An 18,699-nucleotide genomic window follows, 5' to 3' on the forward strand; every position below is an offset into this window, starting at 1 on the left:
TTACAAACTTTATATTGGATACATCTTTTAAAAGTGACAGCTTCTTAAATCACACTGTTCTCTCTCCTAGGAACTTGTTGAGATGGTAAAAGCAAAGAAGGCTGCTCAAGAGCAAGTGCTGAATGCAAGTAGAGCCAGGAAGTGACGCAATGACAATCTTCGTTGTGTGCATTTTTATAATAAAACTGAAAACACTGTATAAATTTTTTATTTCCAAAATTATATTTATGGTAATAATTTGAACGTGTGCTGCTTCCAATACAATTTCTCAGAGCACTAAGATTGATGTTACATAAAACAATCATCAAGGTGGTAATCTCTGACATTTGATTCGGAAAGATTTCCAAACTCATTCACACTTGCTTTTTTCTTCAGGGACTGAAAGTTTACAATAGGCAGTTTTATAAACATGCTTTCAAAATATTTTGATTACAATCATTTTAACCACGAAGTCAGCACATGTTACTGCAAATCTGGTTAAAATCTGGTAGCTGCTTAACAGGACCTGTGGATTAAAAAGAAGGTAGTTAAAACTGAATGAAAAGTACAAGGCTGTCTTTCTGCACAAGACCAAAGGAGCCAGACTTACCAACAGCAGCAAGAGCTGGACTTTTGTCATAGATGTATTTGGTGCAGACTTCTCGAAGTGTCTTGGCATTCACAGCCTGAAACAGGGACGGTACCATCATTCTGAGCTTTTTGTAGTAAAGACATTCTATATGTGGCTTTTAAAAACTGAATCAAGATTACATGTTTTCAGCCTTTGTAACAAGGATCTTTGTACACAAGACCCAACTGGATCTAAAGACTACTTACATCAATTCTTGCTTCAAGCTCAGGGATGGGAATTCTTCTATTGTAGCATAACATCTGCCTACCAATATCTTCACAAATTGGTGTAGAACCTGTTTAAAGAGAAGGAAAAACTACTGAAATGTAGATCAGCCATTCAAAGACAAGACCCGAGTTTGGTTTTGTTTTTTGCTGTGCTAGAGATTGGACCCTACCATTGAGCTAGAGTCCCTAAGTCATTCTTACCGTCAAGCTGTAACAACATGTTTGTTTTCAGAAGGTTTTTGGCTCGTGCAACTTCACTATCAGTTACACTTGTACAGAGTCGCATCCTAAAATACATATGGGAACTAGTATTATGAAAGAATTGGAAAATGTTATGTAATTTTATAATTTAATGACCTAAAGAAAGATATCACATTCTATATAACATTTCAACTTACAAGTACTATAGTTATTTCAACTTAATAAAAAGTTGAAATTACTAATAATTCTACTAGTAAGCAAAAGCTAAAATAATCTCATTTCCCTAGTTACTGTTTTCTCAGAAAATATAAATTTCTCATTGTTTATCAGCAGACACATGTTTGATACACTATAAAAATAGGCCAACCACAATTGAGAAATGCTAACTAAAATCATCTTGAGACTTCACAAATCCCCATCTATTAGGGTCTGTTATGCTAGAGGATTTGTCTTTAAAAAAGTGAATGACCCAATGACCAATCAGTTGAGTTTAACTTAAACCTAATAATTAATGATCACATTCCAGTTGACTATCATTAGATAAAAGCCAGTGAATATTGGAGGAAACATCTGAATAAAAGTTCTAAGAAACATGAGTCTGCCTCTGCCTACTGACTATGAAATACTAGCCTGATTTTTTTGGTTTTTTGTTTTGGTACCGGGGATCAAACTCAGGTCCTTGCGCTTGTGCAGCAGGCAGTGAAACTACGGAGCTAAATCCCCGGCCCCTAGCCTGATTTTTAATTAAAACATTTTCTTTTACCAGTGGTACCTTCAGACTGACTTCCATACCCTGCCTTTCCAGATTACTTTGAGATATTTTCCAAACAACTTCTATTTAGCTTTTAAGGTTTTAGGATCTATAGAGTAATTTGCTTTTGAAGGATTAAGAATTTATAAAACCAGCTTCACACTTTTCTTCTAAGAGATATCTATGTTTAAAAACATAGCAATCACAGCTACTGCTTTAAAAGATAAAATTACTGTCTACAAGGTGTAAAAAGAAAACTGGCTTAGAACGCAAATCCTAGTCAAGATTTAAACTATTTAGTTATTTTCTCACCATTCTTTTTGAACAGCATGTATCATGTCTGCAACTGTGGCTGGTTCACAAACCATGTAGAGTCCCCATAATCCTGTATCTGTGTAGGAGGTGTTGAAAGACTGGAAGCTGTGGCAGAGACTGCCCTGACAAGTGAGCTGGGCCAGCTTGCTAGATAAATTCTGTAAGGAAACAGTCCAAGACAAATGTAGATACCGGTGTCCAGAGCATCAAAAAGAAAAATGATGTCATAGCAAAATGCCTAAGTTTCCTAGTTTTATCCAGCAACATAGTAATAAAATTCGGCAAGGCCAAGAATTATGTTTAAAAGCACCTAGTCCTTGTAACTGATAACAGTAATTACACCTACTTATAAAGCAATACATTGTTACAAACCCATTTATAGGCCTCTTGATTACATATGTCTGAATGATTTTAAATTATATTGCATGTGAACCTTAAAGTATTTATATAAAATGTATTTTAGAGAAATTTTCAGACAAATCTATACTATTTTGAATTTCAGACTTACAGAATTGTAAAAATAATGCAAAAATATTCCCTTAATCCAAATTTCTTTAACTGGTTATATTTTACCATGTGTGCTTTTATGTTTTTCTTTATATACATTTTTTCCGGCTGGGGATTTAGCTCAGTGGTGCCACCACCTGCCTCACAAGCACAAGGTCCCAAGTTCAATCTCCGGAACCAAAAAAAAAGTATATATGCTTTTTCAACAGTTTGAGAGTAAGCTGCAAATATGCTTTTTTGCCCCTATAGTGTATAGTAATGAAAATAAAAAATTCGTTTTCTTCTATCACCTTCATTTGATTACAATTAATGATATGGTAATGTTAGTAACTACTGTACTACAGTTATTACAGTAACTACTATTACTGTTTTGTAACAGAAACTGTACTTCTCCTGTTCTTATTTTGCCAACTATCCTAAATTTCTGTGGCAGAGAAAAAAATACTTTTCTCTAGCCCAAATGCAACCTAGGTCAGTTTATATTTTAAAAGTCACAGTACAAAGCAGTATTTTCCCATTTCAGGGGGAAAGAGTTCTTACAAACAATGTATTCCGTTCATTATGAGAAATTAAAGTCACTTACCATCCCTACTCCGAAAGAGCGATCCCAGTTGCCAATCAGTGTGTTTGCAACCATGAGGCAAATTGTATCTGGATGCACCCAGCCAACAGCTTCGACAGCTATTGCAAGGTGTGCCAAGGGCATCTTGTCATCCCGCACACGAATCTAGAGAGGACAAACAAAATACCTTGTTAAGATTTACATTACTGCTCTGTAGCATGCTTAACAAGAAAGAGAGATGGGGCCGGGGATTTAGCTCAGTGGTTTCGCTGCCTGCTGCGCAAGCGCAAGGACCCGAGTTCGATCCCTGGCACCAAAAAAAAAAAAGAAAAAATAAAAAATAACCTCACTGGTCCTCTTAATTGCCAAGTTCAAATGATCATTATTACTCTTGTTTTTTTTAACTATCGAGACTCATTATACCGTACTGTTTAGAAGAATCTCCTAAATTAATGTGGGGAGGGGCAGTACTGCCAAATGAAGTTTGGCTTTCAACTGTGCTACTCTTGCAGCCCCTTTTTCTTTGAGACCTAGTTTTACTAAGTCACTAAGTTAGCCAGGCTGGACTTGAATTTACAATCCTGCCTCAGCCTCCTGAGTGCTGGGGTTACACCCATGCACCACCATGCCCAAAAGATCTCTACTGAAATACTACCAGGTTTACCTGGTAGAAATCCATTTTGTATTTGTCAATCTGTATTTTTTCTATCAAAATTTAAACTAATACATTACAGGTTTGTTTCTGTGCTGCCAATGCTACAGTTCTATGCAACCACCAACATCAGACCTCTTTCCAGATACTATTTTGAGCAACATCCTAATGTGGCAAACCAAGCTCCTAGTGAGACTCAAAGCTAAAGGTGGTAAGTAGCAGATTCCCTGCAAATTCTGGCTCTTAACCGCTACCCAACAGATGTATCGTGGGCAGAACTTAGCCAAGAGTAAACTCAATGAGAAAGATTTTGGGTCTTTCTGATGGTAAGGTTATTTTTGTATCTTATATGTAAGAGGGATAATGCCAGAGAAAAAGCACAAAAGGACCAAATTATAACTTAACTGCTCTTAAAACTTTCCTCCCTTAGGAAAGGAAAACAGTGAGTTAAATAACACGGAGTAGGAAAGAATGGAAGCAAAAGGGCCTGTCCTCTTCCCTTTTCTGTTTCAGCAGACTTCCTCCATCATACTCCTATTGAAAATGCACATTTTGTCTATTCATTTGCAAATGTAACACAAGACACCCAGAAGGCTAAATTCGAGCTAAGCGGCTGGCAATACCTCACTTCCTGTGAACTGGCAGGGAGGCAGAGTTGGTATTTCTCCTTTGTGAGCACAGAGAGAGTCACCAAAATGAAACTTCGCTAACTCAAGCAGTTCATCGTGGGAAACACCTAAATGAAGGAAAATGTGTTCATCCACATCTGACAGCAGTGCAGTCCAAGTCAGACCACCGGCTGCCAGACACTGCTTAGCAACGCTCTCCGGGGGTACGATGTGATGCATCTTGCACGGGAACCGCCCTTTCAGAGGAAATGGCTCACAACACGCTGTTCTCATCAGTGTGAGTGTACTCAGAGCTAAAGAAGAAAATACCACTTTCTACACAAAATCATTACATTAAGTTCTAGGATGCAACCTACCAAGAGAGCAATTTCATGTTACGTTTTAAAGTAGGAAAGAATACAAATGAGCCCTGTCTCACTTAAAGATATACAGATAAGCTTCATTCTTGGAGTTCTGCCATCAAAACTCGAGAACAAGATTTCTCAATATACCCACTGTGATTCACATGCTCACTACTTCAACATCCAAAACATAAGCTTAGATTCTATATCCCTTACTGTCCAAACCTGGGGCCCAAAAAGATTCAGTCTTTGGGGAGAGGGCTAAGACAGGTCTAGCTATGTAGTTCAGGCTGGCCTTGAACTCACTAAGCAGCCCATGCAGGTCTCGAACACGTGCTGATCCCTGAGTGCTGCGATTACAAGCATGCACCACCATGCCCGGCTCAGTGAAGGTTTCTTAAACATAAATTTGTAAATGTGAACATGTGAGTGCTTTAAAAACATAAGATTTCTTCAGAATATTCCATTAGATTATAAAAACACCACTTACACGCATATTTCAAAATAATTACTAATATAAAACAAGACAGTATTGGACAGTATGTTGTTTTGGGAATCACTGTCAAGGGTCACCTTGGGTGCCAATCCAGAGGGTGACAACACAAACATCACAGTACAAGGGCAGCAGGTGCACTCAGTGAAAACTCTCAGGTACTTTCAGCACGCAACTCCACTGCCACTGTTACTACCTCACCGACTCAACCTGGGTGGACAGACCAGATACTTGGCTGCTCTCCAATACCACCTCTACTTACTGCAATCTACATGGCAGGGAAACTAGTCTTTTTAAATGAAGCCAGAGAGGAAAATTTATTCAGCAATTCAAAGCTACACATAATGGAAGACTATGAGCTAAATGGTAGCCAGGACAATAAATCAGGAGGTGTCAACTGAGGCTTAAACTGGTCTATTTCACTGAGTCTAAGATGCCATCATTTGTAAGGCACATCAACATTTATGTACCATTAAGATAAAATGCTAAGTAACCTAGGAGTGCTGTGAACTCTATGCTCTATTCGGCCAAAATCAGATGGCACTCACTGTGTCCATGTGCCACAGTACTGGCTGAGCAGGCCCAGTCAGCTTCGCTGCTGAGGTGCCATCTAACCAAGGCAGTTTCGAATGCTGAAGCCCCCGTGGCACCAGCTGTTTCAGAAACCGTGTTAGTCACAGAGAATTCCAGACAGCACACATGGCTTTGCTGGGAGCCACGAGTGAGTACCACATGCGAGACATTTCACCTCCACTACCCCAGGTCATTAGCTCAGAAGTCTACCCAGAGCAACTAGCAATTCATTGTAATTTCTACAAAGGGAAACACCTGCACACCATCTTCACTGTGCTCTAATGTAAAAGATAGGAAACACTGGAAACCAATTAAAATGTCCTATTCACCTAAGTTCAGTCTGCCAGGGAATGAATTAAACTGTCTCTCATTTACTGACTCCGCAGATGGCCCCAGGAAGCGTGATGTCGCCCGTGGGTTTGGGTCAGGGTGCACATTCTCAGGGCTCCCTGTGCTCCCCACACTCAGCACTCAGCAGAGCCTCTGAGCAAATGACTCCAAAGACGGCGATGAACGACCCATTCCTTGCCTGACCAAGGGTAGAGTTACCTCTCCAGAAATAACTTCAAACCTCAAGAGATTCTCCCACTGTAGGACACTGCTTTCGAATGGCACTGTCTCCCAGGTCACTCATCCACCCTTATCCTGTAAGCGAATCCCAGTATGTATGCACACTAATGACCTGAGTGCCGCATCTAGTTTCTCTACAAATGAAACCTGCTAAAAAGAAGACAGGGAAACTGGTTCCTGCACTTCACATTCCTCTAACAAAAAACACTTTAAACAATGTTTTGTAAATAAAAACTCTTTGGATAGCTCTCAACAGGATGAAGCTGAAGAAAATACCACTCCAACAGTTGTACAAAACACTTACAGAGGGGCTTGGGATTTAGCTCAACAGCACAGAGCCTGCCTGGCAAGCGCGAGGTCCTGAGTTCGATCCCCAGTACCAAAAAAAATTAAAACATTTACAAAAATTTAAACTGACTCACCTCCAGCAGCAGCAAGCACCATTCTTGGCCCCTTATAATGTGTAGTTATATAATCCACTAAGTCCTTACGACTTATAGACCTGTCAATGGAGTAAAACAATTTGAAAAGGAAATAAAAGGCCCAGGTCTTCACGTGATATACCTAGTACCAGATTGAACTTTAACAGTATTCTAAGAGTTAAAGCAGTCAGAAATGGGACTCGGGCAACAAATACCAAAGAATTTCAACTTTCCTATGCCAAGAAAGGCAGATTTGACACCATCAACTGCTTGTTCCGGAAGCATATAAGCCCATACACCTGGGAATTCTGTGAAGTTGAAGTATAGCCAACTACAATACCACTCAGATTATCAGGGGAGAAATGGCCTAATACACTTCTTAGAAGTTTATAAATATTATAAATTTTTATACTTACTTAATATTTTCAGTTGGTCCCAAAATTGTCCTTCCGAGTGCTGTATTTCGATAAGCTGTGGCATGAAGATAATCAAAAACAACTTCCTGTAAATTGGTTTCAACTTCCTGCATCTCTCTAAGGATCACTCCACGCTCGCGTTCAATCTCTGCTTCTCCCAATGTGCTGTTTTGTATTATATCAGCAAGAATTTCTACAGCTAAATGAGATCAAAACACAAAGAAACACCAAGAATCTTAATGTTTGATATTAAAATCTCTTAAACCAACATCAGAAGCTATGACACTGACCAACACTCAATACTGACTTCAGTGATTAACCTGAGAAAATTCATCCATATATTCAATATATCTAAAAGGACAATATTAAAATTTAAAATGTAAAATATAAACCCCTATGGGTACAGAGAAGCTTGGGGGGAAAAATCCTAAATTTGCCATCCTTTTAATGACTCTATCTACTACTTCAAAACTGCCACAGAAATCTGCAAAATAATATATAGATGGTTCTGCATGAAAATTACAAAGTAGGAAATTATATTAGACCAAAAACATAGGTATAGAGAGGGTTCACATCATCCAGGTACTTTCTACCCCAGCAATGAGGCAAAGAAGTACCGCAGTGAGTCACCCCAAGGGCCCTGACAGAGCTGCGACCTCGAGAACTCTAACAGTGCAGTGAATTTCGAGAAAAATTACATACCTCTAAAAACGGAACAACCCAGTTTTCTTCTTGCAATCGCAATCTAAATTGTATTAAATGTAAAATAAACTTAATAATCTTAAGTCATGTTTTTGAAGAACTATACACTTTTGTTCCTTATTTTATGTTCACTTTATGGGACCTTGTCTCAATGAACTATGTTCAAATACCAAGAAAATGACAAAACAGACTGGTAAGTGTAAACTGAGATTTAGAGCATGATCAAAGGCAGAGAATTATCAGTAAAATTGTTTTATTTTTTAAAAAAATATCAATAACACCAAATAAAAAACTCATCTGTCCAGATAGGGAAACCACAGTCCAGGCAGGTGGTGAAGACAGGCCTCGGGCAGCGGGCAGCACAGAGTTCCCGCATGGAGCTCCTCCTTCAGGGGGCTTGGGAGTCCAGGCCAGCAGCCCAAGGAGACGGGGCCCTAGTTCCTGGTACTGTTTTACTTAAAATCTCCCTTACTTCTTTGTAACACATACTCAGCACTGTTCAGTGAGTAGGTCAAGTAGTTAACTTATACTGCAGCTGGAGGATCAAGTTCCTCGCTGATAGGAATGGGTGACCCAGCCAGGTCTGCTGTGCACCTGTAATCCCATCAAGAAGAGGCTGGGAGGCTGACATTTGCAAATGTGAGCCAAGCCTAAGGAACCTGGTGACTTGCTGAGACCCTGTCTCAAAATAAAATTTTAAAAAGGCTGGGGAGATAATCAGTGTGAAGACCCTGGATTCAATCCCTAGTACTACAAAAAGAAAAGAGTGATCATAAAAATTTGGAGATGTCTAGTCTACATGTTTAATTATTACCACACCAGCTTCACTCAGCTGAGGGGATAAAAATTCCAGCGAGGCTGGAAGCCAGCAGTTCTACAGAGCAAGCCGCTTCCATTCCCCCAGGAGCCCCTGCTCTCGCTCCCCAGCCAGCGGCCAGGAGGGAGAAAGAGACCTTTCTACTTGTCCCTTCCTTTTTCTATTCCTCCTCCTTGCCTTTCCTGCTGCTGTGTTAAAGAAGGAAGGCGTGGTCTACAAGGCACAGCTCTGTGAAGAACATGCCTGCCCCTTGTCCTCAGTCCCTGATTAGCCTGTCTCTGTCACTCAGACCAATACATCCGTCATTGCTGCAGTCATTTTTGCTGGCCTTTTATTTATGGACAGGTGATGAGCTTTCTGTTTTGCTTTGCTTTGCTGTTGTTTTGACAAAGAAAATGAATCTGAGTCAAAAGTAGCACACTGGAGCCCACACTATGCTCTATAGAGTCAGTATGGGCCTCGATTTCCACAAGAGCAAAGTGGTGACACCTGCCTGGGAACTAGATCCAATGGACATTTTATCCATGGGTGCCTGGGCAAGTGCCCTTCACACCTTATTAATAAAACTCGATTAGAAACCCCAAAATTTACAATAATAAAATCACATTATGCAAGGACCTTTAAGATTAGTAACTTCACAAATTAGCTTTAAAATGCAAAGTTCTGTTGTTAATTCTTCCACTGCAAACATGTTTTCTGAGGGCTGGGGATTTAGCTCAGTGGTTCCGCCGCCTGCCTCGAAAGTGCAAGGACCCAAGTTCGATCTCCAGTACCAAAAAAAAAAAAAACGTTTTATGTAATAACATTGCTGTAAGATTTTCAAAACGCTATACAGAAACTGCTGTGCTATGCTGTAAAAATTATTCTATTTCTACAAAGTCAAAATAACCTCTATTTTACAGCTTTATAAACAATCAGTAATGTTGTAAGTGAACATTTGCTTATTTTGCTCAAAATCAACAGTTCTTGTATCAAAGAATAAAAGAATACTATACAGATATGACTCTGGAAGGAGGTTTAAAACAAGTGCTAAGAGCTTGTTTGCACAGGTTTTCATGCCTGTAAATATTTGATATCATTTGGCATATTTGGAAAGAAAATAAGAACAGCTGCCCCTGACCCGGACTTGGTTCGGTTTTTTTTCACACTTCTGGGGGCCGCTCTTTCGTAACATGTAAAAAGAGTACTCAATTGTTTCTGTATCCCTGTGAAAAATGACGACACCCCAGTGTAAATAGTAGTACCTCTTGGCAAGTCTTTAGAGAGGGCTTTGGCATAATACACAGTCTGCTCCCTGGAGGTGTAGGCATTGAGATGAGCGCCCATGTTTTCAATCTCAAGCTCCAGGTCTAACTGGGACCTCTTTCTGGTGCCCTTAGGAAAAAATAGGAAAATGAATTGTGATTCCTTTCTTTATCCTTCACCTTGCTAAACACTTCTGATAATGAAACAGATGACAAAAGCCATGGTCAGTTTTATACCAGGACAAATTTGGTTTCTAAAATACATTAAGCTTCTCATCTATGACAAACCAACAGCCAACATCATTATTAAAGGGACAAAAACTGAAAGCTTTCACTCTAAAATCATGAACAAGACAAGGATGTCCACTGTCACCACTCTTGTTTAATATAGTTCTGGAAGTATTAGCCAGAGCAATTAGACAAGAGAACGAAATAAAAGGAATAAAGATAGGAAAGGAAGAAGTTAAATTGTCATTATTTGCAGACATGATACTACACATAGAAGACCCCCAAAACTCCACCAAAAGACTTTTAGATTTTTTTTTTTTTTGGCGGTACTGGGGATCGAACTTAGGACCTTGTGCTTTTGAGGCAGACACAGCACCACTGAGCTAAATCCCTGGCCGCAGATTTTAAGATTTGATAACCAAATTCAGTGGTGTAGCTGGATTCAAAGTCAACACTCAAAAGTCAATAGCCTTCCTGTACACAAATAACAGACTCAGGGAGAGAGAAATTAGAGAAACAATCCCTTTTACAATAGCATCCAAAAAAATGAAATACCTCGGAATCAATCTAACGAAGGAAGTAAAAGACATCTACATTGAAAACTACAGTACTTTGAAAAAGAAGCTTGAAGAGGATATATGAAAATGGAAAGATATCTCTTGTTCTTGGATAGGAAGAACCAATAGAGTGAAAATGGCCATACTTCCAAAATTGTTATACAGATTCAATGCAATCCCAATCAAAATCCCAACAGCTTATCTCCCAGAATTAGAAAAAACAATCCTAAATTCATTTGGAACCAGAAGAGACCTAGAATAGCAAAGGCAATTCTGGGCAACAAGGGCTAAGCAGGGGTATCACAATCCCTGCCTTTAAATTATACTACAAAGCTACAGTGATAAAAACAGCATGGTAGGGTCAGGTATTTAGCTCAGTGGTTCCAGCACATGCCTCACAAGCACAAGGTCCAGAGTTCAATCCCCGGTACCAAAAAAAAAAAAAAAGGGAAAAAAAACAGCATAGTGCTGGCAAAAGAACAAACCTAAGGATCAATGGAATAGACTAAAGGATGCAGAAACAACTCCAGACATACTCAGCCACCTTATCTTTGACAAAGGAGTCAAATACCTTCACTGGAAGAAAGATACCCTCTTTAATAAATAGTGCTAGGAAAACTGGCTTTCCACATGCCAAAGATTGAAACTAGACCTCTGTCTTTCACCATGCATTAACCTAAAATCAAAATGAATCAAAGATCTAAATATTAAAACAGAAACACTAAATCTGTTAGAGAGAATAGGTAGAACGCTTAAGTAGGCAAAGACTTCATGAACAAAACCCAGACCACATGAGAAATACTACAAAGAATCAACAACTGGGACTTCATCTTATTAAAAAGATTTTGCACAGGAAGAGAAACCACAGAGTGAAAAGACAACCCACAATGTGGGAAAAAATTTTTACCCGCTATTCACATAAAGGACTATTATCTAGAATATATAAAGAACTCAAGGGCTGGGGATTGAGCTCAGTGGTTTTGCCGCCTGCCTTGCAAGTACAAGGGCCTGAGTTCGATCCCCAGTACCAAAAAAAAAAAAAAAAAATCATAAGAACTCAAAAGAAAAAAAATCAGACCCCTCAAATTTGAAGACCCAATGCAAAAACGGGCGGGCATCTGAAATGAACAGACACTTCTCAGATAAAGAATTAGAAATGGCAAATAAACATATGCAAAAATGTTCAACACCATTGGTCATTCAAGAAATGGAAGTTAAAACTATGCTGAGATTATATCTCACTCCAGAAAGAATGGCTGCTATCATGAAATCAACCAATAATAAATGCTGGCGGGGGTGTGGGGAGAAAGGAACCCTTCTCCTCTGTGGGTGGGAGTGCAGACTGGTGCAAGCACTGTGGAAATCAGTATGGAGATACCTCAAAGAACTAGGGCTGGAGGTCCCATTTGACCCAGCTGTTCCCCTGCTTGGGATCTTCCCCAAAGAATTAAAAGAATCATACCACAGAGATATATGTGCGCCCATGTTTATAGCGGCACAGTTTGTAATAGCTAAAGCTTGAAAACAGCCCAATTGCCCATCAACTTGTGACTGGATAAAGACGTGGGTTTTTTTTTTTATAAAATGGAGTACTACTCAGCCATAGAGAATGAGAAACTAGTCATTTATAGCTAAATGGATGCACATTGAGGCCATACTCTTAAGTGAAAGAAATAAGACACACATGTGTAAATACCAGATAGTTTCTCTAGTGTGAGAAACTGAATGTGGAAATAAGGACTGAGATGTATAATGGATGTTGGGAAATGGGAAGAAAGTGTTCAAATGGGAAGGGGAACAAGGGAGGAGGGAGAGAGGAAGAAAGGGGCAAGGAAGAAGTGAAAATAGAAGGGAAAATGGAAACAGCTTTTGTACACAGGGAGGGGAGGGGCCTGAAGGGGGGAATGGGATAAAATAAAATTTATAAAACAAACAAAAATAAATAAATACACTGGGCTTCAAAATGGTATATATTCAGATAACTCTTGCATTCCAGGAGAAAATCCTTATTTCAATTTTACAAATCAAGTAACAGTAATCATTTTAAGACACGGCCCTAGAAAAATAAAATAAAATCATTCTGTGGAAGTAGTTTTCAGCTTTAAAGTCTGAGATTTTGCACTTACCACCTTTTAAAGAGAATACAGTGCTGGGGATGTAGCTCAGTGGCAGAGTACTTGGCTTGGCATGAGGCTCTAGGTTCCACATAAGAGGGGGGAAAAAAACTAACTAGAATAAAGAGAATTCATTTTTGTAAAACAAATCTTCCAACTTGCCTTGAAAGCCATATGCTCCAGAAAGTGAGCTGATCCATTATTCTTCTCATTTTCATATCGACTTCCAGCATCAATCCAGAGCCCAACCTTAATGCGATCAAAGAACAACTAAGTTAAACAATTCCTTCCTTTTTCTGACATGCATTTTCCAGTTCAATACCACAGTCTTCTTGACCTGAGTGAACTGATTCATTCCTATGAACTGGAATTTAAATTTTTGTCCATCAGGCTACTGCTAGGTGCCATTAATACCTTCCTATGAGCTTCACTGAGGACCTATAATCTTAGCCTAACTCATTACGACAGCCAATTGTAATTCCGGTAGAAAAAACACCAGGGACTGTCAGAAAACTCAGGTTCCAGTCATGTATCAGCTGCACAACCTTGGATAAAACCACTGAACTTCCTTGAACCTGCTTCCTAACTCTGCAATGTGGATGATCCCTACTACAAGGAATTACTTTAAAAATCAAATAACATAGCAAGAAAATGTATGTAAAATACATGTCACAGAGTAGCCCAACAAACACACACCTCTCCATTAGTACTACTGACAATACGCTGTTCTACAAGGAACAGATAGAGACAGTGACACAGCACACACAGGGCCCTGGGATGGAAGTGTAACTCGATAGCTCAGATAAACTTGTCAACGCAAAACAACCACCAGCCGACTGAAGAGGTCAAGGTCGACATCCAGTGCTGGGGCCGGTGTGGCTCTGTGAAGAGCGCTTGCCCAGCATGCACAGGCCCTGGGTACCCCCCCAGCACTGCCAAAGAATCAACAGTTGGCTCTCTCCCCGAAGAGGCGGCACTCACGGCTGCCTGAGTCACTTACTGTGCACGTTGACAGCCCAGAGTCTTCAGAGGCCACTCTGAGTCCATTTTCCAAACATGTCACTTGCGTTTCAGGAACATTCAGAACAACCTGTGCAGCTACCTGGGTACTTCTCAATCTGTTACCTCCAAAATACAATGGCTGGTTGGGCAGGAGGAGGAAGGGGAAATAAAACCATATTACTATTCCGGTATTAAATATCAATCAGAATAATGTGAAATAGGAAGAAAAGGGGCAAAGGGGAGGGGGAAGTGGGAGGGATAGGGGAGGAAAGGAAAGAGGGGAATGGAATTAATATGAGAAAATGAAAAATTGGAAACAAAGTCTTTGTAAATAGGGAGGGGTGGAGGGGTTGAAGGGAGGCCAGGGGAAGGGGGAAAAATAAGAACCAAGAGAGACTATGTAAAGGTGCAAATTTCCAATGATGAATGTCGTTATATTGTATACCTAAAATGTACCAATGATTAGACTGAATAATGGATAATGCAAAATAGGAAGAAAAGGTCCAAAGGGGTAGGGGAAGTGGGAGGGGCAGGGGAAAGGAAAGAAGGGAAAGGAAAAATGATGAGAAATGGAAAAATGGAAATAAAGTCTTTGTAAATAGGGAAGAGGGGAGAGGGTGAAGGGAGGGCAGGGAATGGGGAAAAAATAACAACCAAGATGCATCATGTAAAGGTACAACTCCCAATGAGAAATATAATTGTGTTGTATACCTACAATGTACCAATAAAAGAATTTTTTAAAACTAAATGAATAAAAAATAAATATCAATCAGAAAATCAAATCTACCTCACACTCTATACTCTTTCTTGTACAGCTCAGTGGTAGAGCACTTGAAGTATAAGGCTCTGGGTTCAGTTCCCAGCACTGCAATAAATAAAATCCTCCTCAACTCTGGTTCCACTGAGATCCACCTCTGACTGGCCTAGATATCCTCCTTCACCAACCACCTTCCTAAGCCAGCGACATGATTACAAACAGGCCCTTCCCTTAAGGAAAACCAACAGTTTATACTGTAACCACTACCCACAGAGAAAAGACTTCATTTCAATACCTATCTGGATATGGCTCATATTCATTATGCTGAAAACAAGCAGGGAAAGGGGGTCAAGAAAAGGAGAGGAAAAACCTACACACAACACAGAAATGAGCCGTGGGTGGTCAGTGTCGGAGGAAAGCAGTAGGTTTTTAAAGGGCGGGTAAAGAGACCGTAAGGAGAAGGGCAGAGCTTACACATACAGCCTTGGTAGGGCCAGGGATTTAGCTCAGTGGGTTCGCCGCCTGTTGCGCAAGCGCAAGGACCCGAGTTCGATCCCCAGTACCAAAAAAAAAAAAACAACTTTGGCGGCCTGGTTTGCTATGGACTACTAAATCTTCAGCAGGTATCTGTTTAGAGAGAGAGGGAGAGGGAGACAGTCAGTCCTTTATGTCTTTACAGAAAGCTGGAAGCTCTCGTGAGAAAAATGAAAATACCAAGTTTTACTTGAGCTGTCACACCGAGGTTCATGAGAAGCCCAGGGGAGGAAGAAGCTCAGTTTTAGGCAGAAACAGAGGCGACCATTTCTTTGTAGTTTTCCCCGCAAAGACGAGCACGGTGGCACATGCCCGTAATCCCAGCACTCAGGGAGGCTGAGGCAGGATCGCAAGCTCGATCCCAGCCTGGGCTACTTGGTGCCACTGAGTCTCAAAACGAGAAGTAAAACGGGCTGGGCGTGTGGCTCAGTGCAAAGGTCCCGGGTTCAACCCTCAGTACCGGAAAAAGAAGTCTGCCTAATTTGCAAGTAGGGTTTCAGTGGATCCCAGCACAGGGGAACAGGGCCAGCGACCAGGATCCCCGCACCCCACTCCGCGGGCGAGGCCGCCAACTCACCGCGCAGAGGCCTTGGGGGGAGCTCACCCGCCCGGATGCGCCGGGGCCCCGTTGCCTTTCCACCAAACCGCACAGGCGCCGTCTCGCCGCCGGCAGCAGGACCACTCTGGCCGCCGCCGCCGCCATGGCTACTAAGGAGAAATCGAAGGAAGTGCTTCCGGGGTCATGAGGAACGGGGTCGGGCCCCACCTGGTGGCCGCGCTGGGAATTACACGGTCGTGGAGGGATTCGGAACCTGGGCGTTCTGATGATGATAACAAGCTGTCTCTCTCCAAAGACTAGCTTTGTTATCAGCAGCAATACAGATACCCTGTTAACATTACCCCATTTTGCCCTGAAAATTGGTGTCCCGAGTTCTGGGCCCAGGGCTGGGTCTCTCCTACTGCCCCTTCTCCCCCCATGTCCCCCTCCGCCCGAGGACCCCTCTATGGAACTTCGGCCTCTCGCTCCAGCCCCAGGCCCACCTAACCACTGACTACTGGACAACCGCACCCGAATATCCCTTGGTACCTCAGTATCACCTTGTCCAAAAGAGAAGGTCTGTCTTGTCCCTAAATCTTTTCCTATATCACACCGCCATTCACCCAGCCAGCCAAACCAGAGAGCTGATGTGATCCCCAGCCCCTCCCTTTTTCCTTCTTCCACGGCCAGTAGCTACACCCCTGTCCTGTCTCTTCAATCTCCTCCAGCCCGGCTGTCTTCGACTTTCATGTTGCTACCCATGGAATCTTGTTAGGACGCAACTCCTAGCATCACAGAACCATTATGACTCCCCCACCATGGGTAATTAACTCCCGTGGAGCAGGATAAAAACACACCAGACAAAGCCCTTTCCTTGCCTTTCTGGATTAGTCTCTCTTCATCTACCCTCTCTGCTGCGACTCAGTTTCAGTCCATACGCTCTATTATGTAATAAAGGGCACACGGAGTTATTTCCTCATGTTTCTGAGACAAGTGTGTATTAAAAATAAAGAAATAAAAACATATCTATAAAACTATTTACATATAATCACAGGAGGCACCCGTGAGATGTTATTTAACTTTTAATATAGTCAATTTTATTAATCTGTTAGTGGCTATTTACAGTCAATATATTAGAACATAAAAACAGCAGAAATTAAGTGTAAAAGAGTGAAGAAGTCAGTGTTTGCTACCAAAGTGTCCCTAAAGCCCCAATAATACCCTCATATACTTGGATAAAATTTGGAGCTTCTCCCCAGGTCTCTGTGATCACACTCAAAAGACAACAATGACAATATAAATACTTAATGTACTTTTAAAATACTTTGATATATTTTTCTCTTCCTATAGAGCAAAAAGTTAAAATTGGGCATGACGGTGGGGGTGAAGGGGAAACAGGCAGCAGGAAAGTGTCCATGGTGATTGTTTGCTGCACAGAGGAGCCAAGAAACTGCTGGGAGTCTGCACATTTGTAAGAACATCTGTGGTAATAATCGGGTTTTGCTGCAAATGATTTTCTTAAGACTATTTCTTGTCTGATAGGTAGGATAGTGGATAGTTAACTAAGAAAAAAATTACACATATACACATTTAAATTCAGAAATCAGGAAATCAAGAATGACAGTGAGTGCTGGGGATCTTCCCCAAAGAATTAAAAGAATCATACCACAGTGATATATGTGCACCCATGTTCATAGCAGCACAGTTTGGAATAGCTAAAGCTTGGAAGCAGCCCAAATGCCCATCAACTGGAAACTGGATCAAGAAAATGTGGTTTTTTAATAAAATGGAGTACTACTCAGCCATAAAAAATGAGAAATTAGAGACATTTATAGCTAAGTGGATGCACATTGAGGCAATACTCTTAAGTGAAATAAATAGGACACACATGTGTAAATACCAAATAGTTTCTCTGGTGTGAGAAACTGAAAGTGTAAATAAGGACTAAAATGTATAATAGGTAATGTGAAATAGGAAGAAAAGGGGCAAAGGGGAAGGAAGTGGGAGGGCTAGGGGAAAGGATAGAAGGGAATGGGATTAATATGAGAAAATGGAAAAATAGGAACAAAATCTTTGTAAATAGGGAGGAACGGAGGGCTTGAAGGGAGGGCTGGGCAAGGGTGAAAAATAAGAACCAAGAGAGACTATGTAAACGTGCAAATTTCCAATGATGAATGTTATTATATTGTATACCTAAAATGTACCAATGATTAGAATGAATAATGGATAATGCAAAATAGGAAGAAAAGGTCCAAAGGGGTAGGGGTAGTGGGAGGGGCAGGGGAAAGGAAAGAAGGGAAAGGAAAAAATGCTGAGAAATGGAAAAGATGGAAATAAAGTCTTTGTAAATAGGGAAGGGTGGAGGGCGTGAAGGGAGGGCTAGGAATGGGGGAAAAAATAAGAACCAAGATGCGTTATGTAAAGGTACAATTCCCAATGAGAAATGTAATTGTGTTGTATACCTACAATGTACCAATAAAATAATTTAATAATAATAATTTAAAAAGAATGACAGTGAGGCAGAAGATTAGAGTGTGACAAAGGGGCTGAGCAAGTGGGTGTGAACTGTCAATCACAGAGATCCAGGACACAGGCCCAGAAAAACAGTTCCCAAAGCCCTGAACCTGCAACCAATCAGAAAATGCTATCTTCAATTCTTCTGGCCTAAGATCATGCAGAGTTTTGATAGGACAGCCTAGATGTGACCTCAGCCTGAGGAGGTGGGGGGAGGGAGATACAAAACAGGGCAGCCATTAAACTAAGTCTCCTTGTTAAGGCCCTGGGTCCAATAGCCAGTAACACACACACACACCCACACACACACACACACACCCACAGAGTGAAATACCACTTCACACCCATGGCTTTAACAAAAGACGCACAATAAGTACTAGTCAGGATGTAGAGATATTGGAGCCCTCATTCACTGCTGGTGGA

At 40.9% G+C, this 18,699-nt stretch overlaps 2 protein-coding genes across 4 annotated transcripts in view; one reads left to right on the forward strand and one right to left on the reverse strand.

The window, feature by feature from the left end:
- The window catches only part of Dnajc2 (DnaJ heat shock protein family (Hsp40) member C2), a 28,916-nt gene extending 27,282 nt beyond the window's left edge, over positions 1 to 1,634 (forward strand). For all 3 annotated transcript variants that reach the window (XM_021253952.2, XM_004839716.3, XM_021253953.2), the window contains exon 17: positions 71 to 1,634. In XM_021253952.2, coding sequence (XP_021109611.1) covers positions 71 to 145 — 75 coding nt within the window. In that variant the 3' untranslated portion in view covers positions 146 to 1,634. The remainder of the gene's footprint in view (positions 1 to 70) is intronic.
- Pmpcb (peptidase, mitochondrial processing subunit beta) lies at positions 193 to 15,967 on the reverse strand. Its single transcript, XM_004839714.4, has 13 exons — positions 15,802 to 15,967; positions 13,932 to 14,072; positions 13,094 to 13,180; positions 10,033 to 10,162; positions 7,270 to 7,468; positions 6,854 to 6,933; positions 4,449 to 4,561; positions 3,195 to 3,338; positions 2,102 to 2,262; positions 1,039 to 1,124; positions 817 to 905; positions 590 to 665; positions 193 to 505 (listed from the first exon to the last, which is right to left on the reverse strand). Exons 1-13 carry the CDS (start codon positions 15,925 to 15,927, stop codon positions 453 to 455), a joined length of 1,485 nt encoding a protein of 494 aa, XP_004839771.2. The 5' UTR covers positions 15,928 to 15,967; the 3' UTR covers positions 193 to 452.
- Positions 15,968 to 18,699: the final 2,732 nt, after the last annotated feature.

Source organism: Heterocephalus glaber, unplaced genomic scaffold (assembly GCF_053883595.1).
Source record: "Heterocephalus glaber isolate CG9 unplaced genomic scaffold, H.glaber_assembly_v1.0 deba00000676, whole genome shotgun sequence".
Lineage (NCBI taxonomy): Eukaryota > Metazoa > Chordata > Mammalia > Rodentia > Bathyergidae > Heterocephalus > Heterocephalus glaber.